This window comes from Pelecanus crispus, chromosome 3, assembly GCF_030463565.1.
Source record: "Pelecanus crispus isolate bPelCri1 chromosome 3, bPelCri1.pri, whole genome shotgun sequence".
NCBI classification, from domain to species: domain Eukaryota; kingdom Metazoa; phylum Chordata; class Aves; order Pelecaniformes; family Pelecanidae; genus Pelecanus; species Pelecanus crispus.
This window is the reverse complement of record NC_134645.1, coordinates 48,798,798-48,825,882: the sequence shown is the minus strand read 5'-3', so window position 1 is coordinate 48,825,882 and position 27,085 is coordinate 48,798,798. Positions and strand designations below refer to the sequence as shown.

Below are 27,085 nucleotides of genomic sequence, written 5' to 3'. Positions count from 1 at the left end.
AAGGGAACTAAAGGGCCTTTTGGCCATTTGAAGCATCCTCAGCCTGCACCTGAGTTCACGTCTTCTGAAGTGACTTCTGACTTCTCTCAACCCATCTCAAGCCACATATAGCCACAGTGTATTTATGCAAACCCTATATTAAGCAATTCTATTGGTGCATCCCAAGCATGTTATGAATTTTCTCCACCTCTGTTAGCCAGGCAGTTTTGATATCTACTCCGTGCAGGGAAAGCCATCTTAATTTAATGCTCATTCCTTTTTTCTCCTCATAGTATATAGAGCAGCTCACTTGCATTCACTGACAAAATTCACAGATTTTTTTTTTTAAATTAGATCCCCTTTACACCAGCTTCAGATTGTCTTGAACCTACATGCACTCATTCTACTTGTGTGAGGGTCTAATTTACATTGCTTTACATACAATTTCTAAATCTAACTTCTTGCTGCATCCATACAGTGGGACAGTTCTTGCTGGTCTGCGCTTTTGGCAGTTTAGGATAGGTATGACCAATTGATGTTAGTTAACTACATCATTCCTGGAAAAATCAACAGCTCAAGCAACTGAACAGCCACTAAAAATGTGAAATTTGTGGACAGCAAAGGAGGTCTCAGAAAAAGACCAAAATGAACTGTTGTCTGGAGTTTGCATTAATATATTTGGATGCATTTTTTACAGCATTCTGCCATGGGTACAGCACATTATGAGAAGGATTTATTTTGGATGAGTCGGAATTTCCTGGAATAGCTGAACCACTACTTGTACTTGTTGCTGGTTTTCCCCCAACAAACAGCACATTGTAATTCTGGTACATAAATGGGAAATAAGATTTTTTTACCTCAGCAGCTGCTCAGTTGTTATCCCATAAAACTGTAAGAATTTTTGATTTACAGTAACAAATCTTTATTCTTAATTCATGAGACACTATAAAAGAAGATACAAGAGAAAGTTACAAGCACATGTAAGAGGGGATGATGAGAAATCTGAGTATGTGTAGGCATGATGAGATTTGTCCCTCAGGCACTTAATTTTACGCATGCTGAGTGCTCTCACTGATGTCAGTGGAACTACTTAGTTTATAAACTGGCTCAAGAGTAAATCTAACATGATATATCATATATCATATCGTATTTCATATATAAATAGGAAGAAAACTCCCACTATAACTACTGGAAATGTGGGAATTTTAGAATTTTAGAGAGAAATTTAGAAGACTAAAACCCCAGGAAGGCTGTACTATTCATCAGCAGCCTGAGGATATGAATGCAGACAGATCTCACTCTCAAAAAGAGATGAGTTGGGTTTTTTTATAATTATAAGTCATCAGAAAGACAGAGCTGCATAAAGCATTCCGCAATAAAAATATAAAGTCACCTAAGGCATTAATTTCAGGATGGCTTTTGAGCTTGAACTGAATCCCCTATTCTTCAGTCAAATTTCCTTTCAGCGGACCAGACCCGTATGCGCTACGGTACCCTGGAAATGTGCCAACAGTTTATTCCTATTTAGGATACTGTCACCAAGAGTTTGTGATGTTTAAATTGTGAATGAGCATCCGCACAAAAGAGCACAGAAGAGGAATCCTCGGGGGACCCGGGCCATGAAGTGGTGTGATTTAGGGGCAGAGGGGGACGAGTTCTGTCCTCTGGGATTAAAGCAGCCTGCACACCAGGAGGTATGCAAATGTGCTGGTATTCACTTTCAAGCACTGAAATGCCTTGGCATTCAGTTGAATGACTCCATTCAGTTTAGTGGGAGCTTTGCAGCTAGTGGGTTAAGAAAATAGAGTCCTAAACCTTTGGGTTTGCTAGTCACAAATAAGCGTGAGAGGGTGAACAGCCATCACCCCATAGCTTGTCCTTCAACAGCCAGAAGTTGAGGTAAACCCATTTTTAAGTACATTAAGCAAACTCTGACCTAGATGCAACATTTTCCAGACAGTGGAAAAGACATATTACCATTGCTCCAGAGAGCTGGGCCACATTCAGGTCAGGCCTCAGACCTAATTCTTGATCACATATGGGATGCAAGTTGCTGTTGATCAAAAGCCCGAGTCTGGGAGCAGCCAGCCCCCATGCCAGCTAGTTTATTTGCACAGCAGCAGGCTTCAGGTTTGCATTAGAAATCAGATTAGCACAGAAATATTCTAAATTAAAAGCAGATTACTACACTATTGCTGCAACTGTGTAACAACCACTCATACCTGACAACTCTGCCTCTGTTGGGGATAAAGAAATGCATTTAGAAATCATCTGCAATCCTATAACTTTTCCATCTTTCTACTAAATTGGTGGAAGAGTTACCTAGTCCTGCTTGGCTCCTGATCCCAGTTTTGGCTCGGAGGGAAGTGGAAGTGAAGACCTGCTTCCCTTTACTCAGGCTTCTGTGAGAGACTCGAGGGCAAGGAGGAAGCTCTTTCCAGCTTGTCCTTGCATGCTAAATTGCCAGCTCTGATCTTTGGCAGATCTGTGTTCTTCAGTGGAGCTGCTCTCAGTTTATACCACTGTAAATGAGAAATGGATTAGATCCTTACATCATTACTTCATTAGTATCTCAAACTAACTTCTTCATCTAGGTTTTTTTAATGACAACTGAAATTTCAGAGGAGTAAAACAAAGCAGAAAGAAACATGAAAAGGGACAAAGGACAGTGCGTCTCCAGCTCCATGGCCATCCCTGCACATAGAGGACCAGTTCCTCTGGCATATACCCTTCTTTGTGTGCCAGCACAGGGGAAATAGCACCCATCAGTCTGTGGCATGTGATGCAGCACTAAAAAGATTTGTGGTTCAAAGCTTAACTGGGAAATGTACCTCATTGTTTTAAGACAGGACCCTCATTTTACATCTAAATATAGGTACCATATGTTCCCACACACAAGCACAGCCTTCTCCCACTGTTATTACTGCAAAAGACTGTTGCCAGAAATGGCATGTTGCAAAAGTGAGGTCAGAGAAGAATGCCGTGTGCGTGACGAAATGAATCCCACATCAAACATGCTTTCTAACTTGACTGCATAGTCAGGCACTGCAAAAGGCTGCCTAGGGATGCTGTGGGTTTAAGTACAGGTTATACACATGTCCTTCAGGAACGGTCTCCTTATGCTTAACACCATTTGAGAGCAAAGGAATGAACTAACTGACCTCTTCAAATCCTTCCCAGGACTGCATTTCCATGCTTTCCAACTTTTTTTTTAATGATGCTGGATTTAGGAATTGGTATTTTTAGTGGCATGGTTTTGAGATTCTGCCATCAAATGAAAGAAATCTTCAAAAAAAATGAGTTGGGCAGTAAAGAAGTGGGGTCTGATTCTGAATGCATATGTTAGATGAGAGTTTTGTTGCAAGAAACCTTAGAAATTTTTTGTGATGCTTTCTAATGATTTTTTTTTTGTAGAGGGCAAGCCAAGAAAAGGTGTGACATATCCATCAACTCTTGAATATTCTCCTTCAAAAAGCACAGCTGTTAAATCAGGCAAGTAATTATGACTGACTCTCCTTTACATCCATTCACAACTATCTGTTGTATCTTCTCAGTTGTGTAATACAAAGATATAATTATTCAGAGTCAGAAGTTAATGCATCCCTTAGTATGTCATCCAAATCCCTTATTGTATTTTTTATGTTAAGCATATGGAAATTATCCCAGACAATTTCTGGTTTTTGGTCATACCATGTTTCACAGACTTCTGTTGCCAAGAACTCCCTGTTAGTGAGTATGATGTTGTAGTGATTATATGAAAGCAACTGAGGTTTTACATGTTGACTTTCTCCTAATGTATGCTATCTTTTGGGATATTCAGTGTTGAGAGTATAATAACAAATAATAATATAATACTAATGACACAGATGGCAATACACTGCAGCTTTAGCTAAGGATGACATGATAAGGAACTACTCTGAATAACCATTTTAGTCAGCATCCTACTCTGTAAGACTCAACTCAGTTGAAATAATTTCCTCATTTTCAGAGGTCTTTGATCAAGTCTCACACCAGGTGGTAGTTGATATTCAAGTGTATGTGAAGTGCCTCTGTCACTGAAATGACACTTGTTTGTGCCCCCTATAGCAACTGTGTAATGTTCAGACTCTTCCCTGGGGGTGTGAACAAAACCAAAGTTAACATCTCATACTGTTACACATTTCCCTAACACAGCTCTTTTGCTGTTCGCTGAGCCTGAGCCTTCCTGAGCTTATCCTCTGTGAGCTGTGGTATAACAAAATGTGCTGTATCTTTTCCATGAACTCAAATGCCTGTTAGTGGGTGCATCCATCCAAGGCCACACAGAAGTTATGCGGAGTCCTGCTTTTCTCCTGCCTATTATTGTTTGGTCCGTGGAAGCAAAGTACAGAGCTCTTTCCTCATCTTTAGGCTTTTACTTGCACAAAGGCACATTTTCATCTGAGTGCTGTAGTTGTTCAGGTGGAATATTCATCACTCAAAGCCATGCCTTTAATTTGCAATACCTTTGCATTTACAATCACATAGATACAGACTTATATACATGTCTTGACCAGGTGCACAGAAATTACTAACCCAAATACGCACTGCTAGAAGGGAGGCAGTACCTTAAAAATTTTGGCTTTTTTTCTAGGAAACAATCACTAACACCACATCTCATCATTCCCAAATGTAGCCACACATGAAGTATCAGCCCAAACATCTCACACCAGACCAGGGACAATCGCAGCCAGGGTACAGCTCAGCAGGCTGTAAGCAACGATTTCTTCCACCAGTGCTAAACCCCACATTTTGTGAGAATCGGTATAGGAATGGGGAGCGTCATCAAGTCACATCTCAGACACGCAAACAAACTACCAGGAAACTGTTCCTACAGCAAACCAAAGACACAAGCGGTTTCCTTCACTTTGTTCTTGAATCAAAGAGTGTGAATGACAATGTTAGCAACAAAGACCGTGCATTCACACAGAGAAAATGCAGGATGAGCAAAGGAGCAAATAATAACTGTTACATCAAAGTCAGTGCTTGAGGACGCCACCGCCTTGCTTTGCCCAGCCCTGTCCCGCAAGTAGAAAAGAGATCTGATGGTCACAATTCATCTTCACCAAGCCCTGCTTGGCTCCGTCAGCCCTCCTTAGCCCTGCCACCTCAGCCCAGCAATCTCAGCTATACTCTGCTAGAAACAGCTTTTTCTTAAGATAAAAATCTCTGTAATATGGTGCTGGGAACATCTTGTGATAGAGGATTTCCTACTTCTTTCTTAGTTTTAAAAAAGCTACCTTTTTCCTCTGATTTAAATTATAGACCACATTGCACACTTGGATACTTAAACCCATTATCTGTAGGACGTAAAGGCAGTCCTTTGAGGATTACACTTGCTGCCAGATTAGCAAAACATTCTGCTTCACACCTGATCAGCTGTCAGAGGTGCAATTTTTGTCCTCATCCCAGGGATGCTGGAGATTCATAGTGCCTGACATTTCTTTAAATGCTGCTGGTGGTTACAGTGCTTCCCAAATGCTGGGCACAGCAAGAAAAAAACTTCCTAAAACAGTAACTATTCACAGCTGATAAAAACAATCAAAAGCTGTTGTTTTAAAAAATAATACAAATTTTTAGGAAACCATTAACCCTGGAGTAATTTCTCAAATAGGTCAATGCTGCCAAAATAGCTAGAGAAGAGAAAAATATGGAAGATAAAATCCTCCAGTACTCAGTCAGACATAAAAGCAGAGGCAGATTCTTTTGCAGGGTAGCAGTAAATGAACTGTAATAAATGTTCCAAGTACTTCGATGGCTTTGGGTCTTAGAAGAAAAAAAGGACCAAAAAAAATCACCCTATTCCTTCTAAGCCAGTCAGCTTCTAAGCCAGTCAGCCAGTCTAAGCATTCAGGATTTAGCCCCATGATGATCTGACAATGTCAGGCAAGAAAGAACTACATCTGAATGTGAATTAGTGACCTAAATATTGCATGTTAGCTGGTATTCCCCAAACACCCTACACGCACCATGACTCTGATTCTCAGGACACGCTGCTACTCAGAGGAAAAATCAACAATATGATGCATTAATCTTATGAGTATTGGGTTATTAGTGGTAAAACCCCGTATTTACTGCTTGCTTCAGAAATTCTATTGACGTTGGCAGGAGCTTTTGGGCAGTAAAAATGCCTAAATTTGGCACCAAAAATATGGGGTGACTACTGTCTAGAGGCACCCACCCATCATTTTTTCTTGCTTGGTGAGAAAGCTCTGATTAGACTGACTGCCCTACCTAATGCTAGGGGGGGGACTTATAATCTCTATATATGAGACTTAAAATTATTTTCTTCCAGAGCTGCATTTCCTAATGTGCTTAATTTTGCTTCAGAGCCTAAAAAGCCAGAGCAAGACCTAAAAGCTACGAAGAGTGCAGATACTGCTAATGCATCAGAAAAAGCATCAGAACAAGGTATGGGTTGGGGATCTCAGTGCTCTTTTACAGTATCCCTCCCGGTCTAAACTGCCTGCAGATGCTTGTAGGAAGCAGTTTGACACTGGTAACAAACACAGCTTTACCTCCCCCATCCAACCTCCTCTCTACAGGCTCTTTCCCACTGAACCAACCCCATTACATGAGCACCTGCGACAGTGCTTGAAGGGCACCCTGTCAGTTTAATCTCTGCCTGCGGTTTGGGCGAGTTCAGGTGCCATGAACCTCAAAAGCCTGTCTTACAGCTCTTGGCAATTTCCTATGCAAGGCATGTGCCCTGCAAACCCTTTGAAGATACTGCGAGGGAGATGGGCATCCTGCCTGTGGGAGCATTGGGAACAGCTAGCCCTTGAGAGCCCTTCTCTTGTGTTAAAGGCTCCACCAGAAACAAAGCCAACATGCACCAAGGCAGCATTTTCTCTCTGCTCTTACTATGCTGCTTCCTTGGGTTTTCTGCTAATACTGTTAGCTCCCAGCTTCCTTGCTCCTTGCAGCCTGGGGTATAAATCTGGCCCATGTGCCTGCTCCTTGCTCCAGCAGCACCAGATCACAGGGCAAGACTCACTGTGCCCTCTGTCTTCTTTCTTTTAGCGCAGCAGCATGGAGCAGGGCACCATTCAGCCCAAAGAGAGCCATTCATACTGATTTTTTCAGCTGAGTTGTTTTGTTTTTCTTCTGAGCTCTCTTTCAGCATTATCCCATTAAAACTGCCTGAGAGCTGAGTTTTTCACTGGCTAGCATTAGGTGGTAATTAATCCACCAGACAGTTTCATGACGATGGCTTCCAAAAGGAGAACATCCAGCAATAAAATACAAGCTTGTGCTGTGCGGCAATGAATAGACTGCACACCATTCCCTTTCAGTGTACACAGTGTGTCAGGCCATCCCCAGGGCTATGGGCGGGGAGGAGAGGAACAAGGCTGAGGTGAACACGCAATATATTTTAGGGCAGATGGAGAAGATAATGTTGAAGGCTCTTTTTCAAGACAAGGACTTGAAAGAGCTGTAGGCATGTTAACAATTTCATATAAGGATATCTAGGATGCAAATTTTGCAACTAGAATTGTCTCTGTTCTCACAACAGATGATACATTTTAAAAGTAGTAGCAACTGTGAGATGAGTCAAAGTTAGATGAATTCAGCACCTCCCAGGTGGTGCTCTCTCCACTCCTCTCAGGAGAAGCCCTAACGCTTCCTGCTCCAGCTCTGACCTACTCCCCAAACCACCATTACCTAAAAGTTGTCTTTCTGCCAAAAGCATTTCAGTGCTGTGGTGGGCAACGCATATTTTGTTCTGGTCTGTGACTCAGAATGGCCATCTTTTATTTCCAGATGTCAGCTGATTTCCATTTATATGGACTTTCTAACAGCTTAATTACACTGAGAAAAGATGATGACAAAATGGAAACTGCAACTGCAACTGACTGGTTGAACCATTTCATGGGTCTGAGACATCTGTCATGTTGATAGATGTTCCTGGCCAAAGCAGAGAAAGTGTAGCGGAAACACTAAGGCTACAACAGGCTGTAGTCAGCACTCTCCAGAGAGCAGTGTGATGCTGTGTCACACACGCACGTGTGCTACACATCCATACAGCAACAGAGGCACTAACGGCTCCGCAGAGGAGAATGCTTGTAGACATCCTGAGGAGAACACCAGTGGCTGGGTTGCCTTAAACAGTGAGCGCTATTAATGATGCTTCCATCCATGTCATGCATCCAGCTGCAGTGATTGTGTCACACATCCAGCTGCAGTGATTGTGTCAATGTTCCTACAGGGGATGCAGTCCGCAAAGAGTACCGGACATCTCCAGTGCCAACACCAGCTACACAAATGGCCACCACAACCCCAACACCAACGACTACAACAACAGATCCTTCCGCCACAACACCAAAGCCAACCGCAACACCTGCAACAACCAGAACCACAACAGTTGCAGCTGCAGCCAAGACTCGACCCGGACTGCATAGGGTCAGAGATATAGGTCAGTAGCATGGATGTGTGAATTACTTTCCTCCTGACCTACAGCTTTCCTAAAATTTAAGGAACAAGACATGCAGCTGAATAAGCCATGATTTAGTAAATCATTAATTCAGCAATTCAATGTAGAAATATTAGGAGTAGATAAAGAGATTAATTCCAGCAGATGGGCTGGAGTTAGAGTTGTGGTCTAGCCTTTGACATACATACAAAATCAGTGTGTCTCACATAAACCCATGTGTGCGTATATTCTCCAAGATGAGAGTTCATCTGCAGCAAGCAGTACAACTGTGGATGGTCTTTATACTGGCATATAAATTGATTCACGGGGGAGTAAGCTCTCCATCCCCAAATGCTCTCATGATTTTCAGGTATAGGATTCAACAAATAGTTCTTTGATTCACGTGTCTGGACTGAGAGTTCAACAAATAGGTCAAGACTCATTTTAGAATTAATTTTGTGATAACTTTCAATAAGTGGAAGATGTAATACATTTTTTTGTAACAGCTTTTGGATTTTAAAGATTAAAACACTGTGAAGGAATTCTCATATGACTTTTGCACACCTGGTTTTCCCTAACCTTTTCTTCTCTGTTTATTCTTATTCATTAACATTGGGGTTTTTTGGTTCAATAGCTCTAAATTAAAATATCTTATTTTTAGGTTCTAGCAGTGTCCACCCAGCATATTCATCTGTGGTAGCTGCAGCATCAAGTAAGTATGGTGAAGAAGTATGTGCCACAAGGCATGCAGTACAGTGTATTTTAGGGCAGCAATGACTCAGTAACCTTTCAAGCCTCAGCAAATTCAATGACTGCATCCAAGTCTGGATTTAAACTGAAAAACAGACACTTGGCCTGAATGTCAGAGATGCTGATCACCCACAGCTCTGGGGAAGCCTTTCTAGTGAATATCTGCACATTTCAGCCTTGACAACTGCTGGGTTTTGCAACACTTGAGACAAAGCTTGTGCTGTTTGAATCATGTTTTCCTATTGCTTCTTTCTGTCTTACTCTCTCAAAGGGAGATTTGATTTAGTTGTAAGATGCATGATGCAGAGGGCTACATAGCCATCTAAACTTAGCACTGAGAGAGATCTGAAATGCCAACTTACGTTGAACCAATGCTTTTTGAAAAACCTCAGGCTGTGGTTCTGAGTCTGGCATAAATGTGATTTTTTTTTCCTGACATGCCACTCATGTTATTGACAGCAGAGTGGCAGCTGCTCAGAGCTCTGCATCTCAGTCCAGAAGCCTGCTCCCATTCCAGCCCACAGCCTGCAAATTTAGAGGTGTTTTCCCATACAATGTGTAATTGCTCAGCTGTGCGGTCAAGTAAAGGAGAGTGTGTTTAACTGTTTGCAAGTTTCTGAGCATGGGGATATGATTGCTTCTGAGTGAAAAGGGAGCTGGGCCATCATTAGGTTTTATGCTCTGATGCTATTTCTGAGTACCTTGAGCTCAGCTTTGCTCTCACATACATAACTGCAGCAGTCCTTGCTGCCAAGTAATTTAGAGCCAAGCACATGGCAGGGCAGGTGTCTTTTGGGCAATTCAGCTCTTGAGGAAAAGCATCATTAAGTCAAATTTAGCTGTGAGCCCAGAATAAGGGCAGGGGCTGGAGGGGTTAATCTTACCAAGTCAAACACACAGGTATCTGTATGGCAGGATTTACAGAAGCGCTAACACAATTCAAAGGGGTTTAAATTCAGTGGGAATCTGCATCATTCAGTACTTAATGTGCCTGCAAGCCTGGTCCTGCTTGTTGCTCTCTTTTCTATTTCCTATTCCCACAGGCTGAGCACAGAGGCCATTATTGTCTTTATTACCATTTAGGAAACCCTGTTTGAGGTTCCCCAGTCAGTGAGAGATGCATGTTGACGGTAAAGTTCTGGCAACACTGAAATCAGTGGGAAGGTTATATTTGTCTTTAATAAGACCAAACCTTTAGTCAAAGAATGAAAAAACATAAATAAAAATGCACTCACTCTTTCAAGACTTTCAATGGTCACTTCATTGCAATTTGGATCCATCCTGCTTCACAATTTTCCTTACTGAAGTTCTAAACATTAATTAACTCCCAAAAGATTAAAGTGATCAGACTTAGGGACAGGTTATTGTGAACCGGAAGAGTGGTGACCTACTTCTGGTCCCACAGGCTTCTTTTCTAGGACCATGTCCAGCATGTCTGTACTTGGTATCTGGCTTCCTGAATTCTCCTGATCTCTTCTTGATTCTAAAAGAGTACAAATGCAGTTGTACAAAAGTACAAATACAGTTTTGAATGATGGCCATACACAAAGCAGTTTATCAGTTTAAGACAAAAAAAACTTTAAAGACTTGCTTTAAAGACTTGATGTGGCAAAACTGCTAAATGAAAAAACACTGATGCAACTAGCATGACATTTGACAGCTTACTCCTATCTGCCCTACTAGCGAGCGCAGCATTTCACCAGTCCAGTATACAGTAAAGGACAATCTGGAGGGGGAAGTGGCAATGGCAGCGGGCTTTGAAAGTGGATGCAAACCCTCTCCGGCTCTGGGCACAACTTTAACTTCAGCCGCGCTCTGGTACAATGACACCTTCTGCCTCTTTCCAACAGCAGTTAGCCCAGCATGCTCCCAAGGGCCACAAACCCACTTGCCCCCTCCCATCCCAGCTCTTCAAGCAACCCTTTCTTGCACAGCTGCTTGAACCTTAGATGAGGATGAGGAATAAATCCAGTGCTGCCGTGAGCACTGCAATCATAAGCCATGTCACGATCCTCGGTGCCACGCTGAGGCACTGAGCTGGCAACCAAGCATCAGGCAGTGAGAGCCTGGGCATCCACCCACCGCTACCGCCACCCCCCCTCCACCACCACTGTGTTCGCCCCAGCCACTGAAGGCGAGGCAGAAACCAGCTTACTGGGGCATGGTGGTAACGTGCCTTTGGGTACTGCAAGAGGGAACAGCCCCAAGGCCCGGCACAGTCAAAAGAAGCACAGACTGCCACCATGGGTGTGGAGGGTAGGGTTAATTCATTAAAAAAGTGGCGTAAAATACTTCTGATACTGCACTAATCTCTCTCTCACTCTCTTGTACTCTGTTTCTACTGACCTTGTAAATAGCCTTATACAAACATTCGGGCTCGGTTGTGGCAAACACGAAACAAGGCGAGCTCTCAGGCTCAGAGTTAATTTTCTTCCACCTCTTTGGCATGTACCGATCTCCTGCATGGAAAGTGTGCCCTGCACAACCCCACACAACACTGCTGCACAGACTTTTCCCTCCACAGCCTGAAAACCCAGCCTGGGCTAGCTATGGTCCATCTGGAGCCAGAGCTACAAGCTTACAGAGTTTAAAAGCCTTGCCAGTTTTGGCAGATGAGCCTGTTATTTCCTTAAACAGGATCTCTTTGGCTTCTGGAGTTTACAAGGTCTCTCAGGACAGCTCCTAGGAATCCCATCAAAGGGCTCCCAGTGGCCTATGCAGGTTCTAGTTTGGGTCAAATGCAAGCTATTTTCTGGCACCTAATTTTGCCATATCAAGTTCCCAAAGAGCAGCAATTCCTGTTTTCTGAGACAACCATTCAAAATTGTCTTGTTTATGATATCTTATTGATGAAAATATCTCAGGCGCCCCTGTCCAGTGTTCACAGGAGTCAGCTAGAACATTCCCACTGATTTTGAGAGGCTTTGGAATTAATCTTTCTGGGAAAACTAATGAATAAAGGCTTGTTAAAGGATACGTTTGTTAACAGGCTTCTTAAGAATAATTAATGAAATGAAAGGCATGATTAAAGACGTGGTTTCCATCTGCAAATGCTTTGAGCTTTTAGTATTTTTGAACAATGGGAATTTAATAGCCCAATCACCTTAAAAAAAAAGCCTTTTGTGTAGATGGTGGTGAAGACATTTCAGACACATGAATTCTCCCACATTATTTTCGTCATTGTCTCATTATTTACAGTCTGCCTGCTTGCTTGTGTCCACTCACTCTCTGCAGAAAGGGTAGCATCTGGTCTGGGGGGTTATTTTGGGCTTGGGGCTTTTTTTAACCTTCCTTGCAGAAACAACGGATGGTACTGAAATAGAAATAAACATAGATAACCAGTGTGAGTGAAAGAAGGAAAGTTATAAGGGAAAGCAAAGTCATAGCAGTAACTACAAACCTTTTAAAAGCAGACCAGAGACCTGTACAAGTAATATTCATAACTGAAGGGAATGCTAACTAGGCATGACAGACAGAGCAAGGTAATCCTTTTTTTTAAGCTGGCTCAAAATACATGGAGTTAACATCTGAGAAAGTATATTAATGAAAACTCTCTATATATGAACCATTAACTCTGACAGCTATAAAATGAGACTCAGTGAAAAACCCAGGTAGCAGTAGTCCTGAACCAAACATGGTATAAATCACACTTTTCCATTTTGATGTCTACTTAGGACAGGTTCAGGCTGCACAAGGAAGAGGACAGAATACAGGTATGTCTTAAATTAATAACAACTAGTAATTTGTGTTGCTAGAATACTAGAAAACCTTGTGTTTAAGTTACATGTACTAACCAATATAATATTTTCAAAGCATTCAGGGGCACTTCCACCTCTGCAAGTAACAGGAATATTTTACAACCCGGTACAGGTAAAGGCATTACAATCCCTTCTCTAATTTCTCCCTGTAGCTAGTTCCACCACTCACATCTGCTGAGTCATGCAGTAATGCACTGTTTTTCACTCCTAACCATGTTCATAGCAGGGTGCAGTGAGAGCCAATATCACAGTGGTTATTGCGTGACAATAGTGTAACTTTTAGGGAAAAGAAAAAGAAACGGGAATAATTAAAATTAGAATTGTTGTCAAAATAGTATCCTAAAATCATTTATAAAGGTCTTTTACAACATTTGCTGTTGCAAAATGAGAAGGGAACTTTGTGTCTGCGTGTATTTGGGGGATGAAGGCCCGACCCTGAGAGGAGATGCTTGCTTTCAGTTTCCAGGCCCTGAGCGCGATCAGCATCTCAGGACCCACTACCACTTGTTCCAGTGCACAGGTGTATAGCTACACTGCACAGCACCTACTAACATTTAAACTCTTTTCTTCTGCTTCTGCCAACCTCTTTCAGCTTGTAAATCCCTTTTTTTTTAAAAAAAAAATCCATAGTTTCCATCTTCCTTTTCCATTTGGTTTGAAAACATGTGCAGAAAGACAGTTTGGGGCCACCGCATCCCTTAAGATCATGTTTCTCTCTCCTCGCCCACTGGCATCTAACCTCTCGCCTCTTTGTCGGATCATGCAGGTATTCCGCGCCAAGAGCCTGTTGCTGCCTTCTGGAGGGCAGCCAGCTCTCCAGCCCACCTAGGTGAGCAAGATTGCTAGCAGCAGATTTTCTGCTCTCTTTCATAGTTTTAGTAACCCCAAATTAGCCCTCAGGCAGTACCACAGATCATTTTTGTGTGTCCTGGAGAAGGACCAGGGCAAGCCTCACGCACTGAATGCCAACTAGCAGCTTCCTGAATGTGAAAGGCAAAGGACAGCTTGGTGACTGGCGAGCTGTTGTTTCAGGCCGTGGGAATCAACATCTACCAGTGTTTGCAATTTTCCTTATTTGTTAGTCAAAACGAGGAACAAAAAACCAGCTCTGTGCAGGCTATCAGGTCTGTGGAGCTAAATCTTCCCTTGCTGCTGTTCCCAGGAGCCTCCAGGCTGATTGCGACCATAAAGGTTGCCTTTAATACTGAGTGTAGAAACATCACCTGTGCTTTCTTTCCTCCCTGGCTGTGCAATTCACCACTCTTCACCAGCAAGCAGCCTCATCAGTGGGCACTCTGCAAGGCCACTGACAACTTCCCGGAGCTCCAGAGCGCTTGGTGCACATACAAACACTAACTCTCCCTTGACGGGACAGCAAAGTTTCTCAGAGATGGATTTTCCCCGGGAGCTGCTGGAGCAGGGTGAGGGATGGGAGCCAGGGTGGCAGCAAGGCAGGCAGGGCTGCCCCTCGCTGACAAGGGCTGCAGACCCACAGAGCCCCAACAAGAAGAGCAGAGTGGGTCCAGTGGTTGTAGCTGGGGCTAGCCAACAGCCCAGGCTGCCTGGCAAGTCCCTAGCAATGAGGCTGGTCTGACCAACTGAGGCAGGACACCAGCCCAGCAAGGCAAGGTCAGGATCAGGATAGCAAGGTACAAGACTAGGCACAGACGCAAGGAGCAAAGGCAAGGGCACGCGCTTACATGCTGTCCCCGAGCAGCACGGGTGGAGGGCCCCAGGAATGCTTCCCACAGCCCTTTCTCACACATAGCCCTCGCTCACCACTGCACCCAAACCTGGGCCAGGGCAACAGAGCTGCGCCGCGGTGGAGCTGACCTTGAGCACCGGCAGCCAAACCCCCTGGGGAAGGAGAGGCTGCAGAGCCTGAGGGTGCCCCCGGCGTCCTGAGGGCTTTCGTGAGAGCTGGGAAGCACATGAGGAGTATTGCAACAGGAGACAGCAAAGTGGGCATTGATGTTGAGGTTAGAGGATGTTATTTATGCAGTAGGACTTTCTGGATAATATGGGCCAAGTAAGTTTACCCAGCAATCTCCCCAGCAAAATGACAATTTGTAGTTGATGTAGTTGCAGCATATTTAAGACGGGTACACTCCTCCTCCTCCTAAGATTTATTCTGTTCCCTCACTTTTATACCCCTCCTCCTTGTTTCAGTCTCCTTCTCTTCCCTCTGGTTTCCACCTGTGTTTGTCCTTCTCATATCCTTTTGGCCATACCGATGTCACAGCCATTTCTTTTTTTTTCTAATCTCAAGGTTTTTGTGCTCCTCTGACTCCCTTTGCCCTTGTCAAAATCCGGTGCCCACCTTTAGAGGCGGAGCAAGGGGGCAATATTTGCCTGTGTGGAACAGCAGAGCAAATATATTGCCTGTAAACATGCCAGTCATAGCAATGCACTAATTACCTGACACCACATATAGGGCAGGGATAGCCTGTGGTGACAGACCTGCCTTCCTGGTAGGACTGAAATGGGAAGAGCATTAACATCTGGACCAAAGGATGTGCTGGCTAATCTTCAGGCTAGTCAAGTCTTTGCCAGAGAGGCAGGGGAACAGAGTCTTGTTTAAAGCAAAGTCAGAGTTTGACCCCTCCTAATTGCTTAAGGCACCTTAAGGTCCCCCCGAAGGTGATTATAAAGCACAAATTTTCCATCATGAATGATTCGGTTTTCTCCATCACAGAACAAGAAGGGAAAAACCCACAAACACATACTTGCTATATTCCCAATGAGTTCTGATCTTTTTTTCAGCCCAGGTTTTGGCAGCTCGGATGTGTTGCTTCCAAGCAGCCAATTTTTCTAACGATCAAAGGGAAATTCCTGAACAACTTCTTGCTTTCTTGGAAAGGAGAGTTGTTTTTCTTGATCCTACCAAGCGCGCGCATGCTGCTCTGCAAACAACAGCGATCAGTTCTGCGGGTTTGGCCGGGCTGTCGAGGAACTTCCTCTCATCGGCTCAGGTTAGCAAAAGGGTGTGCTGGGAAAACACTCACCCCAACACACCAGTTGCTTGCACAGCTTCTCGCTGCACATTCTTCAGAAGGTCCCAACTCTTCCAAGCTTTTGACAATGCACATCAACTCTCTTGAAACCCCACACTCACTTAGCCCAGAATTTTTTTCAAGACAATTATACTGAAGAGTTGTGATGGTGGTGTCTTCTTTTGTTTTTAAAGGCCAGACTTGGAGCATTTTAAAAATCAACGCTTGATTTTTATGGGCACCATCAAGTAAAAAAAAAAAAAAAAAAAAAAGAAAAAAGCCATAGCTACTTAAAAGAATGAACATATGCCTTTCAGATATGCATTTCACTGAGAGGTTTCTTTGTTATGTGTCTAGGACTACATGCAAGAAATAGAGCTTTTGCCTGGATCTACAGGTCACTCAGAAAGCTGTATATTCTGCATATTTGCAGCCAGCTACCCAAAATCCTTGGGACTTACCTAGTGCTTTTCTTCATTGTTAGGAAAAAACAGGGGCTTTTTCACCACAGAAAGTTTCAAAAGGGTGTGAGCCCTGAGAAGACTGCTCAAAGAGGCAATAGACAGCTCTCACCCATAGGGGTTTGGACAGACTAGCACACCTGTTGTTATCTGAGTTGAATTAGTTCTTGAGAAGAGTGAATCTAGAAAAACTTCAGCATTGCTCCTACTGACAAAAAGCAGTCTTTTCCTGGAGTTACCAAAAAAACATCTGCCTTTTTTGAGCTTAAACAGTCAGAGAAGTTAGAGGAGCCTGTGCTGCAGTCACTGAGGATAGTCCCTGGCAATGAGCGGGCAGCAGACGCAGACCTGTGATAAGTGGGACAGGCACATTCCGTTGCTCGTGTCCTTCAGCTCACATCCCTGCTTACGAAGAAGAGCTGGCAGATCTTTGCACAGCTCCTTGGCTGGTTTCATGTGCAGAGCAGTTCCTACTGCTTTAAGCACCTTTCCCCCCCGCAACTCACCAATCAACATATTTGTACAGAAGACTGAAGTGCAGGGTTGTCTTCATGATTTGCTCCTTGGCTTTTTTTTTCAGCTGGTCAGGCTGAAAAGTAGTTTCATATGAATCTTTTCTTTCTGCAGTTGCTGGACACTTCTCTGCCGAGGGAGAGTGAAGCACACCTTTTGAGATTATCTTATCAAAAGCTTGTTTCACTGAAGTCTCTTCTTGTTCTCAGTGACAGTGTTCAGGAGACACATTGGCCACTGATAACAAACGAGCACCAGCTCTTCACTATGGGTAGGGTCCTCCTCTGCAGCCAGCACCCCTAGCTCCAGTTGCTGCTGTTTCTTCATTACTCTGCTGAGGGATGTACAAAATTCTGGCAAATGACCCTCCCCAGGTGGATGATAAACTAGGAATATTCATCCTGTTTTTCCTCCTGCTTACTCTCCCATTACCCAGGCCTGCCCTTCCTTCACCCTACTTCTCCTCCTAAGCAAAATCACAGCAAAACTTCTGTGTGTATCATGACCGACTTCTCAGCCCTTCGCTTTCCTCAGTTTTTAGATTCTTCATAGGGTGTCTAAAAAATGCTCAGCATAAGGAGGGAAGGGGGTCTGGAAAGATCACCTTAGCAATGAAACATGATGGGGTTCCTCCTACCCTACGGGAGACCACGCATTCAGCAATCTGTCTCATGCAACAAATCTCCCTCCCAAAGAGAAGCTGATAGCTCCTTGCTGGGCTGGCAACCTAAGGGCAAGGTCAGTGCTCTCACTAGGCCAGAGGACACTGGCAAGCCCACAACTTTTTCCAAACCTGCATTGTGGTTCACCCACTGGCTCTAGTCAAGAGCACACCAGCTGCAAGCCTGGGTAGGGGAACTCAGGCATGGGAGACAGTATGGATTCAATGGGCCTGAGATCTATGTCTTTGTAAACTGCTCTGAAAAAAACCAGGAGATAGACTGTCAGGGACCAAGGATCTTACCAGTGCTCCTTGGTACTCTTCTTGTTGTAGTTGGCTGCAAGGGCTTTCATCTGGCTGTAACCCAGAGCGAAACATCACTTTTTGGGAAAGCTCTTCAGCAGGCTCCAAAAACAAAGACACTTCAGGGTTTATTTAGAAAGTAGCAATTTTGATTAAGTTTTCCACACCTGATAGGCTGCAAGCAAAATGTAGACCACTTCTTTGTGTTTGGAAGGGTTGAGGGGATAGAAAAATCCATAGATGAGATGTACTTGCAGATTGTCAGTGGAAAACAATCTAAGCCAAGCAAAAGTATACCGAAGTCAGTATACTTGCCCCAGTATCAATGCAATTTAGAGGGATAACAGATCTAAAGAGGCATATTTGAAATCATAAAAAAGATTAATGCTCTGGAGGCAGTGATACAAGGCTCCTAAATATGGCTTGAAATGTGTGCATAAAGGTTTCCAGGTTTACTGATTTCCTTAGGTCTTAGATGTTAATGATAATTCACCATATGAATTGACCTTTCTAAACTGAGCCAGCGCTTTGTAATATCTAGTAATTCCATTATTTTCAGTAATAATTTTTCTTCTCTTTCATGTGTGAAAGCAATGGAAACAGACTCATGGAAACCTGGATTGAGCCTTTTTGACACAGGTAAATATTTTAAAGAATCCAGTAACTAGTCTGGGAATAATTGGTTTCCATCACACATGGGGAAAGCTAACTCTATTCATCAGGCCCATGACACTGCAGATAACAATCTGATTTTAAGGAGTAATTACAGTATTTAAAATTATAAATGAGGTATGTAGTTTACATTTTAGTAGTTAAAATTATTCTGTGCTTGCATCAGTCTCAAATTCCTGCCTAAAGCAGGAGCAGAACAGATGAGCTCTGGAAAGAGTTGGCAGCTACACTGCAGGAAAGGGGTTCTAGCTGCTGAAATCCATTTGTAAATAAGAAGATATTTTGGGAATGCCACAGTTGGGGTAGCAGTCTAGAGTTGCAATCAGTGAAGATGACGACAGATTATTCTGATGTCAATGTACTTAGGAAAGACATTCAGATAAGAAAAGGAGGGTTTAAGCTGAGCGTAAAGAATAATGAGCATCATTGAAATTTTCTGACATTTTAGCCTTAAAAAATGGCAATATGGAGATGACAGCATTTTTATAATTACTGGTGAGTGAGGGGAAAAAAAACCCCTACATTCATAGCAACAAGACCAAGACTTGCACAACCCTTAATCAGGAGCAGTTACCAACTGCAGATTCTACATGTTCAATATTTAAGGGATCCCTTTCCTTGGGAATATTTAAAGCAGACTACACAAACTACAGGCCAATTCATTACAGGGTACTCTCTCTCTTACGAGGGGCTGGACCATCCAACATAAGATGTCTTATCCATCACTAGTTTTGTTGCTGGAGAGTGCTGTGCTGGTGGCCCTTGTAAAGACCATTCCCTTGAACACTCTGCTTACTTCAAAGCTGAGGCATGACTAATCCTTGCGCTGGCTCTGACAAGCAGCATGGCCCATATGCATTAGCTTGCAAATCCAGCGTCAGCAGCCACCGTCAAAATTTGCATCATCCCAGACATGAACAGATCTCCCTTCTCCAGCAGCAGCAGTCTGAACCAGAGAGAGGAAGCATTTCTATCTGCTGTAGCTTAAGCCATCGGTGTGCTTGTTCAGAAAAAGCTACAGCACCAGGGCCAGGGGTGCAGAGGGGTATTTTGAGACAGAAAATGACAGATTCCATTAAATGCAATGAGAAGTTGTACATGGGGCAAGGGATGTTGTATTAATAGTTTCTCAGCAACTGAAGTGCCTGCATACACTAGTGTGATAAAGTCTGATGTATTCAGATTGTCACTTCAAAGGAATGGTTTCTAGTGTGGATGTAGTCACTGCTGTCTTACTTAAATGAATGGGAAGTTTAATCAGCATGGACAGCTGTGACAATCAGTGAAGGGAACTTTAATTAGCATGGAGTAGACTGCCCATGCAGTGAGTTGAAATTCCCATGGCAATAACAACATTAAATTGGACTGGCAGAACAGGGAGGCCCATAGAGACTGACCACCTCCTCAGTTAGTTGGGGAAGAGTATTTGGTGGGTGACCTTATTATTACACTAAGCACAAATCAGTCAGCTGACCCACAACCTTCAAGAACTGGTAATTGCACTGGCAAATAAAAATGAGAAGTGCTGCATTGCCTACACTTGGGTTTTCCATACCAACAAAGCTAATGGCAGTTATCTGCCTGGGTAAGGAATATGGATTTTATTGGATGCAGATTAATGCATGAGGCAGATAACTGTGAATTAGCTTCCCTATACAATTTAATTGCTAAAACAAATGGCACATGTTAATATCTAATTTCACTATGGTGTTAAATCCACCTACTTTCTGTTCTGTAAATAAGGCAAGCGGGGGGAACTGCACATATGGGATACCAAGCTGGCACATGTGAAGTATGTGGTGTGCAGGCTGCAGGATGAAATGCGGCTTTGGTCTATTACTGAGGAACTGTTATGTGCCCATGAAATTAAAGCCTCTACTGGAACATACACAGTCCGGAGGGCAAGCTGCTGACTATTTTGGGCTTTAAAGAAAAAAAACCACAATCATTCTCATCCATGTGGTTGACAAAGAGAGGCTACGTACGGGTCCAAGTCATTGCTTCCTTTGTGTCTGTCTGTCTGTCTCTCTCGTCGCCCGTAACTTCTGCGCCAGATAAACCCACCATAAGCCAGGGCTGCCAGCAAAAAGAGCCATCGTGCCTCCCAGCCACCCTCTGCCCAGGCCCCTGCATGGCCAGAGGGTGAGCTGCACCAGCCCATCATTAACCTTTTACTTTCTTCCCAGTTTAACTCTGCTCTTTCCCCCTTGTTGCACCCCACAGACACCGGGCAGGCAAGGGGGCTGGTAGCAGGGCAGGAGTGGGCAGGAGCAGGCAGGAGGGTGCCTGGCAAGAGGAGGGCTCTGCCTTTGGGTGGTGGGGCTGATTTGCACCACCTGAAAGTGTCCGTGGGACTGTGCCTGCAGGCATTTACACACAGGCAAAGCAAGGGCAAAGAGGGGGGGCATTGCCAAATCATACTGGCGAGCTTTTCCTCTCCCGGGTTTGGGAAGCTGTGGCTGCTGGTGGAGCGGCTCGGTTGCCAGATGCGAGTGCACAGCCCAGCCTCAGCCTACAAGAAACACTTGGCCCTGGGGACATTTCTTTCAAAGCGCTCTTCTGCAGCTCTTGCTCCTTTGCTTTACTTTGCCTGGCTGCAAATCCTTCACATTTATCCAAGGAGCAGCCACGAACACACACCAGCCTAAGACCAAAATTCACTCTCCTCCTCTAATCCTGTCCTGTTTCCCCTCCTTGCACCACTGCTGCTTGCACCTCGTGCCGCTGGTGCCTCCCCAGGTCACACTCATGCCTCTCTGTGCCTGCAGCTGGTGGGTTTGCTCCCATCAAGTATTTTCAGTTAAAATACTCCTCAGTGACCCATGCCCCGCTGCAACGTGCCTCACGTTGCAGAGGGTTTATCTTTCAGGAGCAGCAACTGCACCTGTACAGGATTTGCCTTGTGCCCTTCCTCAGGTCAAAGGCAGATTGGGTTCCTGGCAGCAAGACTTTCAGGCCTGAGACAGGTCAGAAACGTTTGCTGCAGCAGATGTCAGTGGACAGAGCTGTTTTGTTTTTTCCAAAACCGTCACTTTTCCTCAGGCAGGAGCCGGTGCCCAGCCTCAGGCAGTGCTGCCCCAGCACCACCACTTTGCCTCCTCCTGCCAATGTTTTCCCCATCCAAACAGGCCTCCTGTGGGCAAGTGCACACCACCAGGAGCCCTCACCCCTGTTCCTTGCCTGGGAGCTCATCCCAGGTGTGCAGAGGAGGGGCAAGACAAGAGGCACAATCCAGCAACGTGCTGGACAACAGCTCCAGCCGGGAGGGATGAAGCCAGCTGGAGCCTGGCTCGCCATCCTGCCTTCGAATGAGGCCAGCCTGCTCTGGCAGAAGAGGGCTGGCTCCGCTAACCGTGGGGGTGAGGCATTTATGGCACAAGACTCAGTGTGGGGATGGGTGGAGAGCCCCTACGCCCTGTCCAGAAAGCATCTGCTCCAAAGCTTGGGTAGGAGCACAGGGAGGCTGCGTGCGGGGGCTGCGGGCACCGCAGGGCACCACCTGTGCAGTGACAAAAAGCGACACCAGCTCTGGGGCTGTCCTAACCCAGACAGTCATAGCCAGAGAAATTCTCAAACAAAACACACAAAGAAATCACTAGCTCCTGCCATAAACAAAGTAGGGCTAACCTCTGTGCCCTTTACCTATTTCATGCATGGGCTCCAGTACAAGGCCGAGCCCAGGGCTCCAGCAGGCTTAGCGCCCTGTCTCTAGCAACAGGCAACAGCAGGTGCCTGGGGACGAGCAAAGCAGAGGAAAATCACACAATACTGCTGTTAGCAGGTCTGTTTAGTCCTGCAGTAGAAACTTTCTTCACTGGCAGCTGAATTTAAGAACAAGAAGCCAAAGGAACCTTTCTGTCCTGTAAGGATGCTGCAGTATGCTATAGCCTCCCAGCAGGGGATCAGCACCAGGTCAGCTTTACATTAGGCACTACATACTCAGACTTAACACAGACTTGGCCCCTGCCCCAAAACTATGAGCAGCTTTCAGCATGCAGGTGGAAGGACTCAAAGTAGTTGTATTTGCCCCTCAAGAGGGGTGGATCATTAGACCTAACTGGAATGGAAATAGGAGTGGTGATGGAGGGAGCTGGTATTTCCCCCCCATTTTCTTGGCTGTTTTCTGCATTATTATGGCTTGGTCATTAATATCTCCAGCAACCAACTTAGGCCATGCATGTGCTCAGAGCTGTTACACCTTCCATCATATTTAGGTGGTGACCTTCACTGATGTCCCTTTGCCGCCTGCTCTCTTTACATACACTGATGCTCTTGTGGCTGGCTGCTGTGGAGAGACAAACTCTGTGCACCTAGTAATTTCTCATCTTTTTTCTATATTAATCTCACACTTTCTAAAGTGACCTTCTTGCTGTCTCTCTGAAGTCTGTAGTCTTTCCTCGACTTATTTGGTGATGAAGATTTAAGGAAGTCTTCCTCCTCCTTTCTTAAAAAAAAATAATATGCAGTTTACAAAAACAAGCCATTCAGCTGTTTTTTTGACCAACTGCTTCCTTGGTAAGCATTCGGTTTGAGGCTTGTCTGATCATTGCTGTCTCTTCTGAGGATTATCCCAGCTAAATCCCCTTAATCTTGTCATGCTGTAGTGAAAAGAAACAGCTCTCTGCCCTTGCTTGGGAGGGAGACGCTGTACTGCAGGAGACTCTCACCAGACATTCAAGTCATGAGTGAAGTTTAGCATTTTCAACCCTTCCGACGCCAGCCTGATGATGCCCTGTGAGTCAGTGCATCTCACAAGTACATAAGCTCACCTTCCCAAGGCTGCTACCATCCAAGTATCTCAGTTGGGGCCTCAGCTAAAATCCACTAGTGACCCTTGAGACTGTTTCCCATGACTTGACTGTTGCTCTCTGCCACCATTTACCCTGTTTCTTTTGTGCTTTCCAAAATAACCCAGTCCTCCAGGAGCACCTGAGGAGCTATGGCTTGCACTGCTTCCCCAGCTGTAACACGGTGGGGTGAGTTACTCCCCGTACCTTCCTCTCCAGACAGAAAAGCAACATGCTAAACCTGTCCCTCGTCTGCTTCAGATGTTGAGCAGCTCATTGTAAAGCACGGGTGAAGCACAGCAAGCCAGCGGGGTGGCAGCGCCAGTTCTCTCAGGGGCAAAGCTCTGGGAGGTCACCACCCCACACCATGGCCACCAGCCTCTGCACCTGAGGAACCCTCTACTAGTGCATGCTGGTCTCAAGCCCTTGCAGTGAGGGGACGGACTCGCAAAGGGGAGTCAAAGTTGGTGCTTGGAAAGATTTTGGTGGCACTTCTAAAAATGCCTCCACTCTTGTTTTATCCTAGAAGCAATATAGGTGGAAAAAGGTAGCTCCAAAGATGTGGTCCCCATCCTCATTTCCCTCCATGTCAATCCTCAGGCCAGGGGGGGACCCTGCAGCCACCTGGTTGCCTGCTTCCTTCCAGAGCGAGGGCAGCCACCGAGCACACACTGATGGAGCCTTTTCTTCCTCTCTCTAGGCTTCAGTTCAAAGGAAGAATTGAATCCGAAGCCGCAGGACTCTATCTCCCAGGGGAACCCAAGTATGTACTTCAGAATTAATTTCATAATTAAGCGGTAACATTTTATTAATTACATGTTGCTAGAACACATTCAAATTAAATAGCAAAAGCTAAGTTTTCAGGAAAGCCTAAGAAACTCGAGGAACGCATTTTTCCCTTGCAGAGGAACAGTGAGTGCTCTCCGCTGACCCCTCTCATAGACATAATTGGGTTTTGCTTCTACAGGGAAGGAAATAACAGCCAAGATTTAGCTTACCTGGGCAGGGAGATGGTGGCTGCTCACCGCTACCTCTTCCTGGGCAGTATCAGCTCCGCGATCCTGGGGTGCAGAGCTTCACTCAGGGACTTTGGTGGTGGAAGACAGCAAACCGATGTGTTGCGGCCAGGGTTAGATGAGCGAGCCCTGCTGACCAGGGCAGGCTCCCGTGGCTACGCTGAGTACAGGCACCCTTCCCACAGCAGTGGGTGGGAGGGAAGGAAACCACCTGAGAGAGGGACCCAGCGCCTGCCGCAGCAAGGAGAGAGGGGATGCGGAGGGAGCATCGAGGATCCCTCAGTCTGGGGATGGAAATATAGGGTTCCCTGCTCTGAAAAAGGAAATCTTCTACAGCCCTTTACAATTAAAGGCAGATTTGCCCATTAACTCATCTTCAGATGGGGCCCAGAGTAGAAGGAGAAAGCAAGCTCTGAGTGGACAGATGGGGTCGTCTGCCGCCTCCTCATGGGAAGCCGCCCTGGAGAGGGGGCTTCACCCTCCCACTGGCGCCCGGGTCCTCTCTTGCCCATCCTCCAGCAGCTGAATGCCGTCTCTTGCAGAACTGGCGTCTCAAGGACTCTTTACATCAACTACTGAACCAAATGTCTATATATTCCCAGGCACTCCTCCTAATACTTCATAGTATTTTTTTCCCTATCAAAGATGTCAAGTACACCTAAAACTGATACAGAAATGAGGGAAAGAAGAAGAAAAGGGGAAGGATCTGCCCTGCAGACCCAATTGCGCTGCAGGAAAGCAGAGCTCAGTGTAGCAGAGATGCAGGCAAGCACAGCTGTATTTCCAGCAGTTGAACTGAGATAAGGCGCACCAGAATCAAAACTCGCATCCTGCTGACACCTCTAGGACCATAAAAGCTACAATTCAGATCTTGCCTCCCTGAAATCAGAAAGTGCTCAGCTCCCTACAGAGCACCTTTAGCCTGTGCTCTTGCAGAGTCCCAGTAACGTCCCAGCACCGAAATACTCCTGCTGTCTGAATCCTCCCCAGAAATTGTGTATATAAGCGTATATAAATCTTTGCATGCTCAGCCCCTGCTGGCTAACAAACTCCCCACTTTCCACATATAGACCACATGGTGTAGCTCCCTTTGAAGGACAGGAAATTCAGGAAAACTTAGCCATTAATTGAGGTACTATTTGTTGTGGGTTCCTGGCCTTGCCTCACGATCTGCTGTGAACGCACACAGTTCTCAGTCACGCTTCTATAATTCAGCATTATTAAAATTAGAAAAACAGACAGCTACAGGAGAAAAAATTGAAGGTAATGAGATGGGAGGCAGTTGCATAAGCCAGTAAGAACAATTGGCGCTTTGTAGCCTTTGGGCTACCTAATGATTAAAACACACTATTTTGGACAGTCTGATTGGTAGGAGGCATCAGCGGAGGGAAATCAAGAGATGGGGATGACCTGGATGCCAGAGGGGGAAAATGTTAATTAGCGCTCTAGTTAAGCCAAATTTTGATCCCGCTCCTGGTCGCAGTCCAACTGATGAATGTTTCACCACTAACTTACAGAGACATAAAAGCAGGCTGGCAGTGATGAAGGCAGCATTCACAGAAGCACGAAGATAAGGTTCGTCTGTGTAATTAGAAGGAAGAGTTTGTTTGGGTGCAGGCGTAGCTTTTCTAGAACATTGCTTTCAGCCCAGAGAGACAACATATAACAGCATGCTGCTGCTGCTGCACACAGTGGTACAAATCCACAGCTACATGTGAAAAGAGCCCCTGCTCAGTCTGAACTCACCAAGCAAAATCATCATCCCCAATGTTAGCTCCAGCCCAGAGTGAAGCTGCGGAACGATTCTCATTCAGAAGCGCAGAGTTGCCGGGATTGCCGTCGGCAGCTCCTTGAAGAGACGCCACCATGTCCTTTACCCCGAGGCACATCCCAGGCATCACACGTTTAGGGAACTGAGTGGGTCTTCCCTCCCTTCTGAGCAGCATTAACACAGTATGTGAAGAACCGTTCCTGTTACCTCAATTATTAAGCCCACAAAAACTTAACCAAGGAAATCTGTATGGTCTGTGCTCTGCAGGTGGCCAGACAGCAAAACCCAAGGGTCACGTCTGGCTTTACAAACTCTCACCACCTCTGGGCTGTGAATAAATCAGACTGAGCCTAAGCCGCGTCTCTGAGGGCACAGGACACGGGCCAGCTTGCTCCTGCGTGGCTGACCTCTCCTCCCTAGCCCCCAAACACGGTGCTCCCAAACTGACCCCTGGGGACAGCTTCTCACCCTTTTGCCACCCAGTTGGGCTTGGATGTTGTATGGGAGAAAATCATGCCAAGGACTGTGCTTACCAATAAGCAGGACAGACTTGAGCCCCCAGCTGTGACTTGTCCTTGTCAAAGGCTTTTTGGTAGAGGCTGCACAGCAGGACAAGTCACTGCATGCAGAATTCTTAGGCCTTTGCTCCTCACAAGAAGCACAGCTATCAGAAAGGACTTAAAATATTTTCCGTGTTTCTGTGTGTCTCCTCAGATTGCAAGGTTGATTTGTCCTTCTTGATGGACGGAAGCTGGAGCATCGGTAAGCGCCGCTTTCAGCTCCAGAAGCAGTTCCTCAGTAAGGTGGCTCAAGCCCTTGGCATCGGCAGCGCTGGTCCCTTGATGGGCATCGTTCAGTACGGGTAAGAGCTTCTTGTGCAGCTACTCCCATTGCCGTGAGGCATGACTGCATGCTCTAGCAGCTGTAGCTCTGTGGCTGACACGTGCTAAAGGTCTCACTCCAGCTTGCGCTCAGGAGCCAGGTAGCACA

The 27,085-nt window shown here is 45.3% G+C and overlaps 1 protein-coding gene across 3 annotated transcripts in view; it reads left to right on the top strand.

Annotated features, from left to right (window-relative positions):
• VIT (vitrin) overlaps positions 1-27,085 on the top strand; it is a 36,792-nt gene that overhangs the window by 5,418 nt on the left and 4,289 nt on the right. For 2 of the 3 annotated variants that reach the window (XM_075707834.1, XM_075707833.1), the window contains exons 5-14: positions 3,394-3,471; positions 6,328-6,408; positions 8,207-8,413; positions 9,072-9,122; positions 12,835-12,873; positions 12,974-13,030; positions 13,685-13,747; positions 18,441-18,488; positions 24,009-24,071; positions 26,810-26,957. In XM_075707834.1, the coding sequence (XP_075563949.1) occupies positions 3,394-3,471; positions 6,328-6,408; positions 8,207-8,413; positions 9,072-9,122; positions 12,835-12,873; positions 12,974-13,030; positions 13,685-13,747; positions 18,441-18,488; positions 24,009-24,071; positions 26,810-26,957 (835 nt within the window). The remainder of the gene's footprint in view (positions 1-3,393; positions 3,472-6,327; positions 6,409-8,206; positions 8,414-9,071; positions 9,123-12,834; positions 12,874-12,973; positions 13,031-13,684; positions 13,748-18,440; positions 18,489-24,008; positions 24,072-26,809; positions 26,958-27,085) is intronic. The other variant, XM_075707835.1, reaches the window with a different exon arrangement.